Source organism: Rhinatrema bivittatum, chromosome 4 (genome assembly GCF_901001135.1).
Source record: "Rhinatrema bivittatum chromosome 4, aRhiBiv1.1, whole genome shotgun sequence".
Taxonomy (NCBI): domain Eukaryota; kingdom Metazoa; phylum Chordata; class Amphibia; order Gymnophiona; family Rhinatrematidae; genus Rhinatrema; species Rhinatrema bivittatum.
This window is the reverse complement of record NC_042618.1, coordinates 215,467,922-215,488,872: the sequence shown is the minus strand read 5'-3', so window position 1 is coordinate 215,488,872 and position 20,951 is coordinate 215,467,922. Positions and strand designations below refer to the sequence as shown.

The window sequence follows — 20,951 nt, the reverse complement described above, 5'->3', positions numbered from 1 at the left end:
TAACTAAACGACGGTATAGAAAAGACTTTAAATAAATAAATAAATATCCTGTACTGTTCTACCTATTTTTTGACTTCAGTAAACTTTGATTTTTGTTTTAGAACAGTACCCATGCCTTGGGCTTCTTTTATCGAGAGACTGTGTGGTGATCCCCTTGGACCTTGCATTGGATTTCTCTGCCCCTAGGCACCGTTGGTGCTGTCACCCCCTACTCCCTCCTATAAGGAGAGCAGTTTCAGGGTAGCAGAGGACTGTTCTCTGATGAATGAAATTTGGCTGAACTGGAAGGCAGTAAATCTTCAGCCATCCTGCTGCCCCTAAATGTTTGCCGCCCTAGGCACAGAACTAGTATGTCCTCACTAATGACAAATCAAGGGCTGCCTTGCTGCTTTTTTTTTCACTGCTCCCCACTGGAGTATCCTGATCCCAGCTGCAACCAGTTTTTCCCTGCTCTGCAGCATCTGAAGGTGACTCCCCTGCTTATTTCAGGGAGTACCTTGAGGTAGGAGGTTAGGCTTTATATTATCGGTTGGAAGGAACAATACAGAAAAATAAAAGTTTAAGTTAAAATCAGCTCATTTATTCTTTCTTTAAATGTTGACTCAAATTCTTTTTTTTTTATTTAGGCTCACTGTGAATGCAAAGAAGGATACAACAGCTTCCAACCTGGAATAGGATGCAGCATGACCGATGTGTGTCCAGTACTCAACCCCTGCAATAAAAACGCAAACTGTACTACCATTTCTCCTGGACAAACTCAGTAAGTGCCTGCAGGTGAAAAGGCTTTTATTTATTTGTTTAAAACATGTAATATCTTCTCCAGGTCTCATTCTAGATGAGGTACAACCAAACATTCCTTAAAAAAAAACAAAAACTTCCCAAAAAATTATATATACCACACACATCCTGGCAGGCATGACAGCCCTAAAAGTTACCAACCTTAACCTTGTGAGAATCACTAGTTCATAACGGTTTACAGATAAAACATTCATAATTAAATTGAGTGTTACAAGGTGGACAAATATTCATAATAAACGGAAGTAATACAATGGTAGACATATAACATGAAAACAAAGCTAGATTATAAGGGTTTGCGAGGGGGGGGTTACATATGACGCAGGGATTTTGCATGTCAACCACATAAAGGCTATACGCCACGTCTAAATCCATTAATAATCTGCAAATCGATCTCAGGTAAATGATAGAAAGGGCTGCGGGCAGAGCAGATCCCTGCAAAACGTCCGTCAGAAAGATGAGGGTCCAACCTTAAGTATTTAGTGCGCAATCCAACAAATATGTTTTGAACAACGCTAAGACAACAGCATGAATTCCTAGCTCTGTCTACCATATCAAGAACAGTAATTTGGGATTTAGGCTATAAAATGTGGATAATAAATTCAAAAACACTAATACATATCTTTTCTACTGCCAAAACCCCTCCTAAAGACATCAATGCTTGACAATAACAATGTCTCAGTATTATAAATGAGCTGAAAGTGAAATTGAAAACAATCTAATAAGAACATAAGGAATTGCCATGCTGGGTCAGACCAAGGATCCATCAAGCCCAGCATCCTGTTTCCAACAGAGGCCAAACCAGGCCACAAGAACCTGGCAATTACCCAAACCCCAAGAAGATCCCATGCTACTGATGCAATTAATAGCAGTGGCTATTCCCTAAGTAAACTTGATTAATAGCAGTTAATGGACTTCTCCTCCAAGAACTTATCCAAACCTTTTTTGAACCCAGCTACACTAACTGCACTAACCACATCCTCTGGCAACAAATTCCAGAGCTTAATTGTACATTGAGTGAAAAAGAATTTTCTCTGATTAGTCTTAAATGTGCTACTTGCTAACTTCATGGAATGCCCCTAATCCTTCTATTATTCAAAAGTGTAAATAACCAATTCACATCTACTCGTTCAAGACCTCTCATGATCTTAAAGACCTATATCATATCCCCCCTCAGCCGTCTCTTCTCCAAGCTGAACAGCCCTAACTTCTTCAGCCTTTCCTCATAGGGGAGCTGTTTCATCCCCTTTATCATTTTGGTTGCCCTTCTCTGTACCTTCTCCATCACAATTATATATTTTTTGAGATGCGGCAACCAGAATTTTACACAGTATTCATTATAGATTTCTATAATTGTTTTAAAATCATTCCCTCAATCACCTTTGCCAAAAACAGTAATAATGACACTGATCAATAATTGGTCAAGTTTAGAATTTTTTCAAAATGGGATGAACACTAGCTTGCTTCAATTGGTGAGCAACCTTATGCAAGGGATAAATTCACAGCCATAGCAATTGGTTCTCCAGTTTCTCTCCAAATCTTTTAAAATTGCTGTGGAAGTGCAGCTCCATCATAAAAAGCTAACTGCAGGGGTACACAGTGATACTGTGATTTTAAGCTGTGATTACTAGGTCATCAGTGACACCCTTGGAGTATATATGGTGAGGCTTGTAGTAGGAGGAGAATGCTTGATTGGAGTTCTTCCTTGAGAAAAGTCTGCAGTGAATGTCAGTGTGGAAGCAGCAGCACTGTGTTTAGCTCACCTCATGTAGAACAGCTCAGCTCATAGGCTCAATGGTCTATCAGAAAAAGCACCTAAGAAGACTATGGGGATGACAATTTGAGAACCCTGCTTTACCAGAAGTTTCATCATCTGACTCAACTGGGAGAAAGGAATAAGTGTCTATGTTTATTATGTGGAGAAGAAGTGCTGGCTGTTCCAGAAATTAATTCATTCAGTAAAGAGATTTATGCTGCCGTAATGTACAGCTAAGGCTATATTTTTGGCCACTCTGGAGCCCGTGCTTATGTATTTGTTTAAAAATTGATTTTAGTCTCTGTTCTTGTAAATAAATTGGCATCTTGGAACCACCACCCATTGCATAGGGACTGAACTTTATTCACCCAAGGTTTGCGTTCTATTGAGGCGATAGAAGAAAGAGAGTAAGGGAAGTGTCCATGTTGGACAGAGAAGAGGGCTTTTTATAGCCACAAAGGGGAAAGATTAACCCTGTCTAGTGTACTTGTTACATTGGACCCAGTTTACTGCTCGACCATTATTTTAAGAACCCAGAAAACAGAGAGTGTTTGAAATCCACCCACCAACAAACACTTATAATTAATTTATAGAATCATAGCAGGAACCAGAAAATTCAGCCACTGCAACTGTCACCAGTAACTGATATTGTATTTATTTATTTTATTTATTTAGAGATGTTTATATACCGGTATTAGTTGTGGACATCATACCGGTTTACATTTGAACAAATTAGGCTTGGAAATTACATGTTAACAGGGAAAAAAGAACTGGGAAGGGGATAACAAGGAGCAGTTATGAAGAAAAGATTAACAAAAGCTGGATCCTCAATATGAGGAATGCATTAACACCATGCAGTGATACATAGGATGATAGGTATGTGGGGCCGTCTATTCTGGATAGGCTTGTTTAAATAACAAAGTTTTGTTTTTTTTATAGCACAACACATCTGATTATTCAAACTGTGATAATAATTAGAGTTCCAGTAGATGGATTCTTGCTACCTTGAAGGTACCAAGAGCACATACGTTTAACCTATAGCCCCTGTTTCATTAGGAAAATCTCTTAGAAGTCCCTTTGCATCTCCCTCCCCTTCTCCTCAGGTCTGCAGGCAAATATGGCCTCCAGAAAGTAGATACATCCGGAGAGTGAGGACTTAATGATATCAGCCATGTCTCATACCACCCTCTGGAAAAAGCCAGTAGCCAAAGAGTAGTCATCATTATCACCTCAACAGGCAAGCAGTGCGAGCTCCGGTCAGGTGGGATATACTCAGGCACTCTCTGTCCATTATCTCTTCTAAAACTGCACTGGGTCATGAGAGCCTGCTACAGGAGACTCAACATCTGCTGCAATACCCATAAATGAGGCAATGCAATTTTAGTGCCACAGAGATGTGGGTAGCCCACATGCATATTCATTTTAGCTAGGCAAGTGAAAAAGAAAGCATGATCCATTTCCTGCCCATTCTATAATGGCTGATTTCAATCATGAGAAATTAGCACAGGGATAAATCAGCTGTTTCAAATGAGCAAAGATATAACTGACCAATTCAGAGGTTATTTTTCTAAAGCCATTTACCTGGACACATTCGCTCACAGGTAAAAGGGCAGTCTTAACCTTGTTAAAAATACCCACAGGGACTTCGCAGGGCATATATTTTTAGCCGCGTTGAGGTCAGGCATTCCCGGAGGGGAGGGGGGTGGATTTGGGCAAGATTGGGAAATAGCATCTGCCTTGCATTTTCAGCCCATTTTCTGGCCAAATTTAGCCCACACCAAAAGCAGGCACAAAGTCCGCAGGCCAGTGGTACTCATGGGCACTTTTCAAAAAGAAATGAAATTCTGTACCGATTCCGTGGTTGGAAAGTACGTCTGGGCTGGCTGTTTTCAAAATTGTCCCCTTAATTAGCTCTGGTGCAGGCCACACACTGTCAAGCTGCTGGCCTCAGGTGCTTCTGCTTCTTGCCTGGCAGAGAAAGGGCCACGACGAAAGGATGAAGAAGGATCAATGCTGCCACCGCCCCCACCGCTTGATCGCATACCCCTACTTCATCATTTTCTTGCTGATTCACTGACCCGGATGCAAGAAAGCGCTCCTTAAAAGCTGTGGTAGCCCTCAATTTAGTTTACCATTTTATTATCAGAGCCCCCAGTTTCCTGCAGCAGATTATTCAAGAGTCTGCGGCAAGAATTAGCAAATTCTATGGTAGATTTTTCAAGATTATGTGGCAAATTTGCATAGTTTTGTATAAAGTTTCACAATCAATTATTTTTTTTTATTGAAAACCATTCATATTGGTTTTAAACAATATTTAAACAACATACAAATAGAAAAATATACCAAGTACAAAAATCAACAACTTATCAAATAAAGACATATAAGTTACAAACTTTAAACTATAAAATGCCACATTTGTTTTGAATTGAAATAGTGCAGCCATCCTTTCTATATTTTCTTGAGAAAGCCCTTGCTTTCTTTCTGAGTATATGAGTTTTATATGCTAAAAAAGCCCTCGGTAACAGCAGTTTGTCATGCTGTTAATTACACAGAAAATATGTGCATATATTGGATACATGGCAACAGATACTGAAAATGGATGAATTCAACAGATTTGAAACCTGGGAGCAGTAATATCAGTAATCAAGGCTTCTATGAATTGAAATTAATGTCCTCTCTGCCAGCTGTGAGACACCAGCAGTTGTAGACTTCCAAAACACATCCAGATCTTTGTAAATGGTGCATGATTGGTTACATATGCAGATGCAAGAGCCTTTGTATAAAGATTAAATTCGTCTACAGAGACATCACTCTTTCCAGGAATTATATCAAAATCATCTTTGGTTTGAAAAGGATTTATGAGATCTTTGAAGGATCAAACATTCTGACTGCTTTCTCTGTCCACTGCAACCTAGGGCTGCCAACTGGCTCCAGGTTTTCAGGATAGGTTGATCCAGTCCTGGTTTTACCCCATTGTATGCTGGGACTTATTCTGATTTACCTATTGCATTCCCTAAGAAAATCAAGACTATAAGTACTTGCATGCAGTGGAGTAAAACCAGGACTGGATCAACCTGTCCTGAAAATCTGGAACCAGTTGGCAACCCTACTCCAACCTCACCCCACCTCCTACTCCCTTCACTTCAGGACAGGAGGAAGGAGGGTGGGGTGAATCACAGAAAAAGGCTCCCTGCAGGCTGTTTGCAAGGGAAGAAGCTGGAGCAGGAGCAGAGAGAGCTGAAACTGAAGGCAGGCACGTTTTGTTCAAAGGATTGAATTAAGAATTGTTAAAGCTTTCAGGAATGTTGATTCTGTGGTAGACTGTAAAATATATGGCAACAAGCTGGGGCGGATTTTAAAAGGGTTACGTGCGTAACCGCGAAAATCAGCTCCTGCGCGAGCCGAGCCTATTTTGCATAGGCCCAGCAATGCGTGCAAGCCCCGGGACGTGCGTATGTCCCGGGACTTGAAAAAAGGAGCGGGAAGTTGGCGGGGTAGTCCGGGGGCGGGGCGGGGGTGGGACCAAGGCCTCCGGCACAGCGGCCGTGCCGGGGGATCGTGCACCGGCACTTGGCCGGCGCACGCAATCTACGCCTGCCCAGAGGCAGGCACAACTTATTCCACAAAGGTCGGGAGGTCGGGGGGGGGGGGGGTTAGGTAGGGGAAGGGAGGGGAAGGGGAGGGGGGGGCGGAAGGAAAGTTCCCTCTGAGGCCGCTCCGCGCATGTTATAAAATTGGGCATAGCTACTAAAATCTGGCCCTAATTATGCAGGAGGCTAGTGGCACTGATTATAACTTGGTCTTTTCACTACTTATTGCATGGACTGGGGGTAAAGCTAGATGCATTTGTCTCCGAGCAGTCTGACTAGACAGTCTATCTCCATACCTGGGAACTCTCCAGATTTGGCCCAGAAACTCTGGAATTCTGAACAAATTGCCACGTCTCTGGGCCAACACCCTAGGCCTGTGCCTAGGGCAGCATACATCTAGGAGGAGCAGCAGGTTATCTGAAGATTTGTTGCCTTCCATTAACAATAATATAAATGATACTAATAAAAATAGTGTAAAATTACTTTAGTTTCATAATGTAATATAAAAGATGGAAATGTTTGCCAATTTGCATCAGAATTGTAAAATGTTTGCCACTTGCACATTTTAGCAGGTGTAAGGGTACACTGGTAGATTTGCTGGAATAATTTTCAAGAGCAGGTTTATGGGCATAAGTCCGCTTTGAAAATTTGTGTGACTTACGGGCATTTTTGCCGACTTTCCCATGTGAGCTGCTTGAAAATTGTCTCCCTTACAGGTGAATTTTAAAAGCTTGACACACGCATCAATTAGGGGATATGCAAATAGATCGGGCAGGCACGCACCAGAATCACGCGTATCTTCTGCTAGGTGCACAAAATAATTTTCTAAAAAATGGGGTGGCATGAGCATGGTCTGGATAGAGCATGGACGTTCCTGGATTTCACATTGAAATTAGCAGATAAATACTTACATGCACAAGCGCTCGCTGGCATCCCCTGCCGTGTAACTTTACTTCTGCTATGGATGGCGTGTAAGTCATAAAACAAAAGAAACTAAAAAGATCAGTGGGGTTTTAAGGGTCAGGGCTAATGGGGGAAGGAGGGCTATTAAACTAGTGGGATTTGGAAGTGCTATTCTTAACTGGTTGAACTGGGAATGAACTGGGAAAATGGGCAATGATGTCGGTGCGCATGTCTATTAAAATTCTCCCCACTTACGTGGTAGAAACATCCTTTGCACGCTTAGGCACGTTCACTTAAAATTAAGCACGCTTGTGCCGTGGTCAGCCTGTTTTATAACATGTACGCAGATACACACGTATGTTATAAAATAGCTGCGTCCCTAGGCGCAAGCCGCCAAACGCATGCACATGTGCACCTGTGAGCCTGTTTAAAAGTTACTGTCCCTGCGCATAAACCCAATTAGTGCATGTATTTATTTATTATTGTTTATTTACTAAAACATTTATATGCCACATTATCTGTTATTCTAAGTGGCTCACAACAAAACATTCATAAATAAAATAAAACATTAACTGCTTGATATTAAAACCTCTGTGTGCCAAAGTCAGGAGATACGCGCATGACTCGGCCTGGCACGCGCCACATGGATTATAAAACCTGCCCGGGTACACGCGTCTCTCTATACGCACAAATCACAAATAGCAAAAAAGGGGCGGGGCCATGGCGAGGCTTAGGCAGTGTCTGGGTGGGCATGAAGCCTGCACATAAAGTATTTATGCGCACAAGCGCACGCCGGGATCCCCTACCATGTAACTTTATTTCTGCTATGGACAGTGGGTAAGTAATAAAATAACAAAAACTAGGCTAGTCAGCGGGGTTTTAAGGGTTGGGGCTAATAGGGTAAAAGGGAGGCAAGTTAGCTAGGGGGTTTAGGAAGTTCTCTCCTCTACTGGGGTGAACTGGGAACGAACTGGGGAAACAGTAATTGCATTGGCATGCGTGTCTACTAAAATTTCCCCCACTTACGTGCTTGAGTTGGCATTTGCGTGCGGGTACGCGCGCCAATATAAAGTCATGCCCACATGTACGCACGTACAGCTGATTTTATAATACATATACACGCGTGTGTTTTTAAATCGTCGCAATCATGTGCGTGCACCAGCAAACGCTCACGCATGTGCGCACCCGTGCTTGGGTCTTAAAATTTAACTCTAAAGTTAGACAATTAAACATAAAATCTGACAAAACATAAAAGTATTAAATGTAGTGAACGTGAAAAACAATAAAACTCCTAAACAAAGTCACCAGCCAAAACTTAAAGAACATTCACGGTCTTCCCTAAAGATGGCCATCATCATTATTTACATGGGCTTGTAAATCATCTTTGGGAAAAAATGTTGGGGGACTGCGTGAGTAACACTGTTTCAAGTGTGCTCTTATGCAAACCTAGCAGTGGTGTTCTGGTGGGCAGAGTTGGGGGTGGAGTTGGGGGCAGAGTCGGCACTAGCGAGCTTCCTTTTTGATTTAAAAAGCATGCATCCTTTTAAAAAGCATGCATCCTTTTGCGCCTGCTCGAAGCAGGCGCAAAAGGTAAGACAATGCATTTGGGGGGGTTAGGATAGGGATAGGGGGAGGGGGAGGGCAGGATAGGGGAAAGGGACTGGAAGGGAACTGGGGAAGGCCCCGATGCGTCACCGCGCATAAAAGCGAAAATCCGCCCCCCCCCCTTGCACGCGCTGAGCTGGCATTTTTATATCGCGTCCATGTGCACGCGCCGGGTAGTAGGTGTACATGGACGCGCGCGCGCAATCTTTTAAAATCTACCCAATAATATATACACAGACTTTACTACTATGCGAGGTGTTGGAAAATGACCCTCCCTGATGAGGAGTGTATGAGGACCTCTCTTTCTTTGCATACACATTATCATGCTTTTTGTCAGTGATTCCCAGCCTTTGGCACACCGACATTAACAAAAATGTTGTATGGCACACTGGTCTCTGCAGAGTAGGCAGGGTGAACATGGAGAGGACTCATGACCTAAAGAAGAGCTATGGAAAGCCCCTCAAATATGTCTTCCAAGTTTTAAAACAAAGGGAGAGAGGGAGCAGAGGCCCACGTGAACCCGTCAGCATGGACCAGCCCTCTCTTTATACAAGTAGAGGAGAAGGGAGAATAGGTGTGATGTGGGCAGCCAGCTCAGTTGCTTACTTTGGTGTCTACGTGTGAGTACCAGAGCTCTTCCACTGCTGTTGCTCCCAATACTCAGAATGAGACACATCCAGTGCTCTCCCTGTCTCTCTCAGCCTGGGGATAAGACAGAAGCTGGAAGGAAAGCTCAGAAGAAGGGAGATGAGAAGGGGGCTGATAGCACTGTGTGTGCCACACAAAGCAGGTCCTGGGAGCTTAAGAATATAAGAACATAAGAACATGCCATACTGGGTCAGACCAAGGGTCCATCAAGCTCAGCATCCTGTCTCCAACAGTGGCCAATCCAGGCCATAAGAACCTGGCAAGTTCCCAAAAACTAAGTCTATCCCATGCTACTAATGCCAGTAATAGCAGTGGCTATTCCCTAAGTCAATTTGATTAATAGCAGGTAATGGACTTCTCCTCCAAGAACTTATCCAAACCTTTTTTGAACCCAGCTACACTAACTGCACTAACCACGTCCTCTGGCAACAAATTCCAGAGTTTAATTGTGCGTTGAGTGAAAAAGAACTTTCTCTGATTTGTTTTAAATGTGCCACATGTATTAGAGCCACAGCTGGTGACTCATTGCTGGGAGGTGCTGGCCTGGATCTGAGCATCAGGCAGTGGTGACTTCTCCATGGCAGTCCTAATCAGGTCTGACGGCACACCGGAGATAAGCACTGCTGTATGTGACAGTCAAGCACCCTGCTTTTGTGTCCTAATCCCTGGAGGCTTTCTGGATGCTGGATGCAGTATCAAAGACTGTACTAGGAACTCTGAGGGCAGTTGAAGTCTGAGAATAAAGCAAGAGCCTTATCATTAACTACCCTCTTTATGTCACCTTGTTGTTGAAACTTATCTGGCCAACTGGATGATTTAAATGTTGAATCCCTTAAAGCAGCAGTATGAACAAACCCTTTATCTAATTCAGTTGGAAGCTTAAAGAAGCAAAAATATTGAGATTTTTCCCTCCCCCCTTTTTTCTTTTGATTTTGATTCAGTTTTCTGTGATGTTTTCAGTAGCTGCTCCTTTTTGATCCACAACCACTTTCCTAAGTCAAAGTTAAGTAGGGCCCGTGCAAGAGTATTTGGTGCCCTAGGCAAACTTCAGTTATGTACCCCCCAACCTGACCTTATCTACTGGCTGCAGATCCCTTTTTTGGTGGTATTGGGTCTGGCACAGCACTCCTCTGGGCCTCTTGCTGGCAGGATTTTGCCACCCCCAAAATTTTAGCTGTCTAGGCAACTGCCTAGTTTGCCTAATGGAAGCTCCGGCCCTGTACGTCTACTACACTGACTGCAAAACATGTAGCAAATTACAGAAGAGTTGGGGGGAGGGGGGGGAAGCAAATGACACCATGACATGAGCTTTTATTCATTTTAAAATTATAAGACCTGCTAATTCTAGTTAATTGTTATGTAATAATTATTTACAAATGTACATAAAATACTGTTTTCTACCATAATGTAAACCCCACACTAATACTGCAGGGCTTATATTTATGATGGAAAGTGAGTGCTCCATTTAGTAAACAAAGACCTTACCGCTCAATAAAAGATACAAAAATTGGAGCCAGCCCTGTAGCTTTTGAAGGGGCCAGTAAGACCCAGTTGTGGCACAGAGGGAAGTCAGCTGCCACTACAGTAGCAGGCTGCATCAGCCTGCCAGCAGCACTCAGGGTGCACCTCAGAGGAGGTACCTTCCTGTCCTCGGGCCACCCAGGTATCACCGAATGAGAGGCATTGGGGACAATAGGGAAAGACCCCCAAAATTGGAAAAACACTAACATTTTAGACAAGCTTCATTTTCCAACTTCAAATTTTGTATTTGGAACTGCTCAAGGGCATTTCCTTTCCAGAGTGGTTGTTCCAAGTATCATACATACAATCCTAATGATTAAATGAATTAATTAACAAAGCTAACTTTAAATCAATGCAGAATGAACCCAAGGATATTTAAATGAGCTGCTATTAATAAGATGTTGTCACTTGCACAGGTGTACCTGCAATACGGGCTATGTAGGGGATGGTTTGGCTTGCTATGGAAATATCCTGGAACGCATCAAAGACTTGAACATTGAACCAGGTGGACAATGGCAAGGAAAACTGACATCTGCTATATCCCTCTTTGGTACGCATGATGGATAAGTATTCTTCTGATACAGCTAAGAAAATATTTTCAAAATCACTTACTATGCTTCGTGAATGACGAATACACACTGTGCAACAACCAGTTGATAATGCAAATCTGATGGAACATCCAGCAACTCATGAAACCATCTAATAGGCTACAATTCTAGGAGCTCAGACAGGTCTTCTGGGAAGGAGTAACAGCATTTTTCTGATTTTTGCCAATAGGAATGCTGCTCTTGCTAGTATACATACATGTGTGTGTGTATATATATAAAAGCACAAAAAGCTTATGCAGGACACTAAATAGTCTCGTATGAGGCATGAGTACAAAAGATACAAAACAGTAAAAAGCCAAGTGTTGGTCACCCAAAACCACTTGTCTTTCTGTATGAATTATTTTACTCTTAGTATGTGCACCATCTGTTAAATAAAGTGTATTAAAAAAATCCATATTTGTATAAAAATTGCGCAAAAATATATACAGATATGACTCTGAAACTTATCCTCCATATTCAGAACAGAAGCACCTAGGGCGTAATATTCCGTCACTCGCAGGATTACAAAATTATCCAGCTAACTTTGGAGGCATATTGAGTTCTTCAATTGCAATATTGAATATAGAATGCTATCTTAAAGATAGCTGAATAAGTATGTACGGTATCTGGCTAACTCTAAGATAGTTCTTTGGCATGGCTAGAGTTATCCAGATAAGTAGTCCAGCTAACTGATTATTGGAGTTAACTGGAGAATGTAGCCTGCTACCTCAACTTTTCCCTGTTACTCCCCCATCCCGCCCACCATTTAGCTGGCTAACTACTTATCCCTAACTTATCTGGCTAAGAGGCGCTGGATATCTGCCACCTAATGCCAACATTGTGATACCCTGCTTTCTCTCTATGTCTAAAAAAAATCTTTCGATTAAAATAGCTGCATACATTTTTTTTTCTCAATTTTCATATAAACTTATACATTTCTGGCAAGTGATTTTCAGTCACCAACACTCAAGATTAATACAATTTCAGAGCCATAGTCAGTAAAGCTTTAGAATACTTTGGAAATATGACAAACAAGAACTCCAATTAGTGAGGAAGCCAGAGCTGAATTGTGCAGAGCACATATGCCGGGGAATTTTTTTCATTTCGTAATTCATTTCATTTGGGGGAGGTTTCATGTCATTTCTTTTTTTTTATTTCATTTTCTTTCTTTTTTAAATTTTTGCATGAGCTAAATTATTGTAGTGTGTGCTAAAACTGCACTAAACAAATTTCACGCGCACTACACGGTTTTAGCGTATGCTAAATTTTTTACCATGTGCTAAAATGAGAAAAACGAAACAATTTTTTTTTTTACCATTTTGTTTTCAAAACGGCAGGAAACAAAACAATAAATGGGATTGACATTTCTCTGTCATTTCAAAATGAAAGCACATCCCTAGTGCAAAGTTCTCACAGCCATATCGGGTCAGGGAAAAACTGGATTCTTTGCAGGTTATTTTTTTCATTGGACCACTGCAAGAATAATCCAAAGATTTTGTAATATGGGAGCTTTCAAGACCACACAGGGCCCTACCTCAGATATAAAACACATTTAACTGGCAACATTTTACATTGGGATAGAAATTTATATGCTAGATGTACTGTAAGGCTTTTTCCATGTTTTTTTAACTATGAGAAAAATGCTTAGTAAATCTGAACCCATGTTACAAAAAAATAAAACTTTTCCTAAAGTGTAACTGCTTGTTATTCCTTTAAAGATGCTGCTTATGCCTGGCCCCTAAGTACTCTAGGGCCATTTACTGTACTGGTCCCAAGCAGCAAGGGTTTCAAAGGAGTTAATGTAAGTCGACATTCGCTTCTTTTGATTCTTTCAATGAAATACACTACTGTGGCATTCAGTACTTGTCAAATTAGATCCTTCGAGGCCAATATTCAAAGCAGCCTCCAATAGCTAACTTATCCAGCTAAAGTTAGCCAGATAAATTAACCCAAATACATCCTGCTGAACATCCCTGAATAAAGTTATCTAGGCAAACAGACTCAGTTAACTTTGCAACCTAAGGGCCTCATTTTCCACGCCGCTCGCACGCGATAAGGGACCTTTCGCATGCGAAAAGTCCCTTATCGCGTGCGATACCAGGATGGGGGTGGAGTCGGGGCAGAGTCGGCCCCGGAAGAGGAGGAGTCGGGGCGTCACCGGGGCCGACTCTGCGCTGACGCCGCGGACAGCGAAAAGGTTAGTGCCTTTTCTCGGCAGCTTTCGCTCCCAATAGCTACACCTCCTATGGTGGCGCTATTGGGTGCGAAACCGGCAGCGATCGCACCGTGACGGTGCGATCGCTGCCGGCTAGCGCAGGCCCTCCCCCCGTTTCGGCCCCCCCGCCCCCTCATCTTCTAAAGTATCGCAGGCCTGCGATACTTTAGAAAATGAGGCCCTAACTGGCTAGATCTGAATAACGCCGGTTAAGTTGCAAATTTACCTTGGTAGGTTTACCCAGATTACTTGAATTTAACTGATACTATTCCAAGATTATCACTGGTTAAGCAGTGGTTAACAAAAAATGGACACATCCCCCATGAGGACCTTGCAGCCAGATCCTGCACTCTCCACCCCCAAAGATCCCCAAGCCTCTCAAAATAACAACATTGCGGGCCTCTAGACCTGATAAGCCTTCTGCCCGCACCCCTCCCCGACCCAAAAGTTTAAAAAATAAATAAATATTGTCCATGTCACAGCAGTATGAACCCTCCCCCACTCCCGCCAAATGCAATCTTACCATCCCATAACACCTGACACCCCCCCCCCCCCCAAACCTTTAGTGCCAGCCCAGAGTTCCTATTTTCTGTCTGGCCTCCTGGCACATCCAGTGTTGCTCTGATGGCCACGCTCATCAATTAAACTACCAGCGTAGCCGTCAGAGCATGTCTTTGACTGCAATGCAAGTAGCTTACGTGGCCAGCATGATCAATATCCAAAGATCGGGGCTGGGGGATGCAGGGAGGATAGTAAGATAGCATTTAGAGGGGGTGGGAGAGGAGGGGAAGGGTTCAAAAGTATTGGGTTTTTTTTACTTTTGGTTGGAAGGGGCAGAAGTCTTATGGGGCATAGAGGCCGGCTGCTTTATAATTTTGAAGATCTGGGAGGTGGGCGTAGGATTGGGCTGAGAAGCCCTCACGGGAGATTTGGGGTTGGTTTTTTTTGTTAACCGCTGCTTGACCGATGGTTTTCTTTGAATATGGCTGGATCAGTTAAATTTATCTGGGACCACATTTAAACCTCCTGCTGCTCATGTTCGGACATAGCCGAGTAAGTTATTCAGCTCTGTCCCGGAACGACCCTGAAACTTCCCTACATTACTTCAAAAGACAAATTTACCAAAGTTTTTTGTGTGATTTTGATATGCATATAAAACTTATCTCATCATAGTATCACAAACGAAAATGATTAAATATAAGACAATGAAGGTCAGTAGACCAGTAGTGTCTATTATGATGGCATAATGTGTATACATAAGTTATTAAGCTAAATTTGACTGTGGGAAATTTGTCTTTTGAAGTGTTCTTGATTATTTCCCGTTTGCATTCACGCAGCTATTTAGTGGAATATCAGCCGGATAATGACTTATCTGGCGATGTTCAAAAGTGGACATTTATCGGACAATGGCCAAATATCCTTTTTTTTGCAGGGGGGGAGGGAATAATTTTCAGCTGATGTAAATTCTGCAGGTATTTTTAACCTGCTGACTTTACACGGATTTTTAAAGTGAAAGCATAAGCGAACTTTCTTTATGAAAATTATCCCGGCAACATTTGGGCCCACAATTACACCGGCATTTTGCCATGCACACTTTTTGAAATCCAAACTTTTGCACAGAAGTCCCAACCCCTCTGACCCGCCACCCCCTGGAACGCCTGCTTCTATGCACGTAAAAGCCATGAAAGGTGGGATATACATTTCAAATAAATAAATAAATAAGCATAATGTTACACGCATATTGGACATAGAGTTTTCCAAAGGGCCATTTCTGCAGGTAAAGCGCTATTTTACCCACAAAGGTCCTTTTGAAAAAATACCCTTTCTAAGCGTAGTTTCATTTTTTTCTGCCTTTTTGATTCCTGTTGTAGATGAACGATATTCTGGCTAAAAAGAATTATGCTCAGTTTTTTGCCAAGCTTCATATTATTGCTGGGCAGCTGAACACTGATGGTCTCAACAATGCAGAGTCAATCTATACCTTAACTGGAAGGTCTGGGGAAGTGACAGACAGGGAAAAGGTAAGAACTCTGCTTTGCACACTCTACAGGATGAGGAGTAATAGAAAATATATTATGCTGCAACCAAAGCAAAAAGGTTAACTGAGCTTTGATCAGAAAATATTTTATTTCCATGTGAGACAAATCTCCCACCCAGGAACCTTTTTTGCCACTTAGAAGACCCCTGGTAGAATTCTGGTGGGGGAAATTGCTGGTCTGCCACTGGAGGTCTTTTTTTTTTTTTTTCATCTAAAGGAAAAATGGTTCCTAAAAGTGTGATATTCATAATGACCACTAGATGGCAGAGCTCTATGGTGAATCTGAACCGAAGCATTGACACGTCGTGAGACTGTTTCAGGTTTAGGGGTACTTGATCCTTTAAGAAGGTCAGGAAAGTACATCCTGTAGAGAGAGTGGTGTCCCTCATTATAAAAAGGCTTAGGATTTAAGTGGGAGTTGTGAGGAGTTGCCATCATGGATTAAAAGGGAACCCCTCAAAGAAGAGGGTTCAGCCCAGGGCAACCTCTCAAGTGAGAAGGCCCTGCAGGAGTATTCCCTCTTAAGGGAAAAGACCGGTGGTGATATGCAGTTCTCCTCATGGGGAAGATGCCAAGTAGTCCAGAAGGGGAAAGTGGAGTTCTGGGAGAAGCCCTTAGTGAGAGGAGAAAGTTGTAGTAGAGAAACTCGGAAGAGCAAGAGCCTAGACCCTGGGGAAGTTTATGACCATTGCCTGGATAAGAACTGGGAGAAAGGGGTTCTTGATTTTTGGAGAAGGTGTACTGTGTAACAAGTAGGGAGTACTGATATGTTTGGTGTCATATATGAGGATGGTGGGACTGTGATATCCATGGAATCTCAGAGAGAAGGGACACTATTAGAACATAAGAACATAAGAAATTGCCATGCTGGGTCAGACCAAAGGTCCATCAAGCCCAGCATCCTGTTTCCAACAGAGGCCAAACCAGGCCACAAACACCAAGAAGATTCCATGCTACTGATGCAATTAATAGCAGTGGCTATTCCCTAAGTAAACTTGATTAACAGCAGTTAATGGACTTCTCCTGCAAGAACTTATCCAAACCTTTTTTGAACCCAGCAACACTAACTGCAATAACCACATCCTCTGGCAACAAATTCCAGAGCTTAATTGTGCGTTGAGTGAAAAAGAATTTTCTCCGATTAGTCTTAAATGTGCTGGGAAAAAGTGATGGGAGTGTGAAAATTGTAGCCTACTGATAGTCCTGTGAGCTGTTGGATAGAGGAGGGATAGTGTTGTAAATGTAAATTTGTTCTCCCTTTTATAAGGTGACAATTGTATATAGCTTTGAAAACATTTTTCCCTGTACGTACCAGGATCAGTCCAGACTGCTGGGTTATGCCTCCCCTCCAGCAGATGGAGTCAGAGAAAAGCTGAAAAGCACCCCCTAGATAGAGGGTGAAGTCTTGCCCAAGGTCACAGGGAATGGCAATAGGATTTAAACCCTGGCTTCCCTTGTTTGCAGCCCACTGCTCTAACCACTCAGTTTTTGGGCCTGTTAATTTTTTTTTCTCAGTCTTCGGCATCCACACTAGGGGGCGCTGGAGAAATGTTTAATGGGGTGGGGCAGCCTTTGTTGTTGCTGTTTGAGTGCTGGTACCGTAGTTAGTGTTGTTTTGATACAGAAAGTTTATTGCATTGTAATTCTGTTTTTTTGTGGCTCTGAGGGTCATACCCATGCCCAAGATGCATTACAGTAGGCCTAATATCATATGAGTTCCAAGTATCTCTTGCGTTTTTGCAGGGTTTTCTGGTTGGCACTACAGCAGTGCATGTAACTATAATATACATATTGTAAGTGATATTTTTACCTCAGAAGACTATGCTTTGAATGTCATTTTTCATGTAAAATCTGTTATTATAAATACATCATTTTTAATTGTGTTTGAGTAGGGTGTGATGAGGTGGGGGTACAAGGCTGTAAGGATTTCCTAGGGTTCCTAATATCCTTGCACTGGCCATGGGCATTACTGTACAAAACATTTAACAAAGTTTCCCAACTCATGGTGTTATGTGTTGTGTAATGGACGAGAGCGCAGTTTTTCACTTGGCCATAGGCGCCACATTACCTGGCTACGGCTCTGTCGCCGTGAATGGGATGGGGTCCTCTTGCGGCATGGTGGTGTCTGCTCCTAATTCTGTGCAGAAACTGGAATTTCTGCATGGTGGGGGGGGGGGGGGGGGGGGAAATTCTGCGCTCCACAGTAGCACAGAATTCCCCCAGGACTAAGAATTTGCCTGAATGAAGGGTGAGGCGGCTATGACAGGGTTTCAGGGGCAATTTTGCCGCCTCAAAATCTTGCCACCTGAAGCGGCCACCTCACCCTGCCTCATTATAGACCCACCCATGGTAATAGCTAAGGAAAATGAACAACTGAGTCAAGGGAAGAAAGAGCAAGAGGAGGCGACCCCCATCCGGATTTCTGCACATCAAGGAACCAGGACAGGCTGGGTGTCCAAGGGGAAGAAGATGTCTAAAGGTAGGATTTTTGCAGTTAAGGAGGAACTCTCTCACTAGGATTCCTCTGGACAGCCACCGGGAAAGTAAGCGCATTTCAAATCGCCATGTGCTCTACCCAGAAGTCTGTAATAAAGGACACCTACCTACTCCAAAGACATTCCTGTACCATCAGTCAGATGAAATCTCACACTTCTGAGTAATGGACTTTATTTTGCCTTAAACTGAACAGTAAATTATAATTTAACACCCAGTTCCTGGCCCTGCCTGTTCTTTTGTAGCATTTCCCTCCTGGGGATGCCACAGCTTCAAAACACACAAGAGACGCACACTAAAGTTCTTTCTCACTGTCTGGGCCATAGACAAGAGTATCCTCCTATAGAAAAATCTCCTCAGGGACCAAGAGTAAAGCTAGGAAGGAGTCAGCTAGCCAGAGCAGCCCCAGAGGTTATAAATGTGATTGTGTGGGACTTAAACATCCCAGATAAGGGTTACGTAATTTGGTGCCTGAAGAATATGGGGCTTCAAGGACAGTGGAAGAATGTGATTTTGTGTTCTGGACAAGAAATGTGAATTACAGCAATGTATTTGGTTTGATTTGGTTTGAATAGGTACCAACATTTGTTAATCAAGAGAGCAGTGAGTCACTCTGGCTGACTAACTGAAGTTAGACTGGTGTAGCAGGAAAGGATCCTGTAGCAAGGACCTGCTCTCTAGGTGATGCACTGTCCTTTCGTACCAAGGACATCTCCCCAAGGCCTACTGCCCAGGAGGGAAGGGTTAGGTCGGCCGTCATAGTTGGTGATTCGATTATTAGGAATGCAGATAGCTGGGTGGCTGGTGGGCATGAGAATCGCCTGGTAACATGCCTACCTGGTGCGAAGGTGGCGGACCTCACGCTTCACCTAGATAGGATTTTAGACAGTGCTGGGGAGGAGCCGGCTGTCATGGTACATGTAGGCACCAACGACATAGGAAAATGTGGGAGGGAGGTTCTAGAAGCCAAATTTAGGCTCTTACGTAGAAATCTTAAATCCAGAACCTCCAGGGTAGCATTCTCTGAAATGCTCCCTGTTCCACACGCAGGTCACCAGAGACAGGCAGAGCTCTGGAGTCTCAATGCGTGGATGAGACGATGGTGCAAGGAAGAGGGATTCAGTTTTGTTAGGAACTGGGGAACCTTTTGGAGAAGGGGGAGTCTCTTCCGAAGAGATGGGCTCCACCTTAACCAGGGTGGAACTAGACTGCTGGCTCTAACCTTTAAAAAGGAGATAGAGCAGCTTTTAAACTAGAACAAAGGGGAAAGCCGACAGTCACTCAGCAGTGCATGGTTCGGAGAGAGGTATCTTCAAAGGATACTAATGATGCATTAGAATTAGGGCATCCCGAAAGTGAGGTTCCAATAATAAGAAAAGTAGTCCAAGTGCCTGTAACTAAAAAGTCACCTGAGTTAAAATTTCGAACTTATCCCTATCAATTAAAAAGCAGAATGAAATTACAAACAAAAAACAAACTTTGAAATGTTTGTATGCTAATGCCAGAAGTCTAACAAGTAAGATGGGAGAATTAGAATGTATAGCAGTGAATGATGACATAGACTTAATTGGCATCTCAGAGACATGGTGGAAGGAAGACAACCAATGGGACAGTACTATACCGGGGTACAACTTATATCGCAATGACAGAGAGGAGCACCCGGGAGGTGGTGTGGTGCTTTATGTCCGGGATGGCATAGAGTCCAACAGGATAAACATCCTGCATGAGACTAAATGCACAATTGAATTTTTATGGGTAGAAATCCCTTGTGTGTCGTGAAAGACTATAGTGATAGGAGTATACTACCGTCCACCTGGTCAAGATGGTGAGACTGACAGTGAAATGCTAAGAGAAATTAGAGAAGCTAACCAAATTGGTAGTACGGTAATAATGGGAGATTTCAATTACCAATTATCTTCAATTATCAGAAGAGTGTTTGCTGGTTACATTTGACATTGAATCCCTTTATACGGTTATTCCCCAGGACCAGGCACTTGTTGCAGTCTCAGAAGCACTAAAAGTACACTCATATCCAAAGAGGAATCCCATCATTTATATCATCGAACTTCTTGAGTTCACATTAAGCAAGAATTACTTTATGTTCGACGGGGACTTTTATTTACAAATCCGAGGAACAGCCATGGGAGCTGCCATGGCCCCTGATGTGGCAAATATTTTTGTGGCCAGATTTGAGGCCCTACATATAGAAAATTGTCACTGGACATCTTATTTAAAATGTTGGAAACGTTATATTGATGACGTCTTTGTTATCTGGGAAGGGTCCCTGTCTATGCTACAAGAGTTCCATACATGGCTGAATAGCCTGGATCCTTGTTTGAAATTCACCATGGAGTATCATCATGACCAAATAGCTTACTTAGATATAATGATTAAGAAAAAAGATACCACCGTTGTCACTACCATATACCGGAAACCAAATGACCGTAACAACCTGCTTCGATTCGATAGTTTCCACCCGACCAGCTTCAAGACTAATCTTCCTGTGGGTCAGTTCCTTAGATTGAGGAGATTGTGTACGGATCAAGATGATTTCAAAGTCCAAGCGAAAGATATGGCCAGTCGTTTTTTACAACGTGGCTATCCGACACAATGCATCAAAAAAGCTTACCGAAGAGCACTTTACTCGAACAGAGAATTTTTATTTTTGCCAAAAAAATCCCGAGCCAGGATCGAACCCACAGACCATGGTACTAAAACACACTCTTCTGTCGGCGTCAATCAGCAGAGCCATGAGAGAGCACTGGAAGGTCATTTAGCAAATTCACCCTTCATTAAATCA

At 42.8% G+C, this 20,951-nt stretch overlaps 1 protein-coding gene across 1 annotated transcript in view; it reads left to right on the top strand.

Annotated features, from left to right (window-relative positions):
• STAB2 (stabilin 2) overlaps positions 1-20,951 on the top strand; it is a 473,152-nt gene that overhangs the window by 77,652 nt on the left and 374,549 nt on the right. The window contains 4 exon segments of the mRNA XM_029599680.1: positions 627-760; positions 11,235-11,368; positions 13,124-13,206; positions 15,492-15,641. Coding sequence (XP_029455540.1) covers positions 627-760; positions 11,235-11,368; positions 13,124-13,206; positions 15,492-15,641 — 501 coding nt within the window.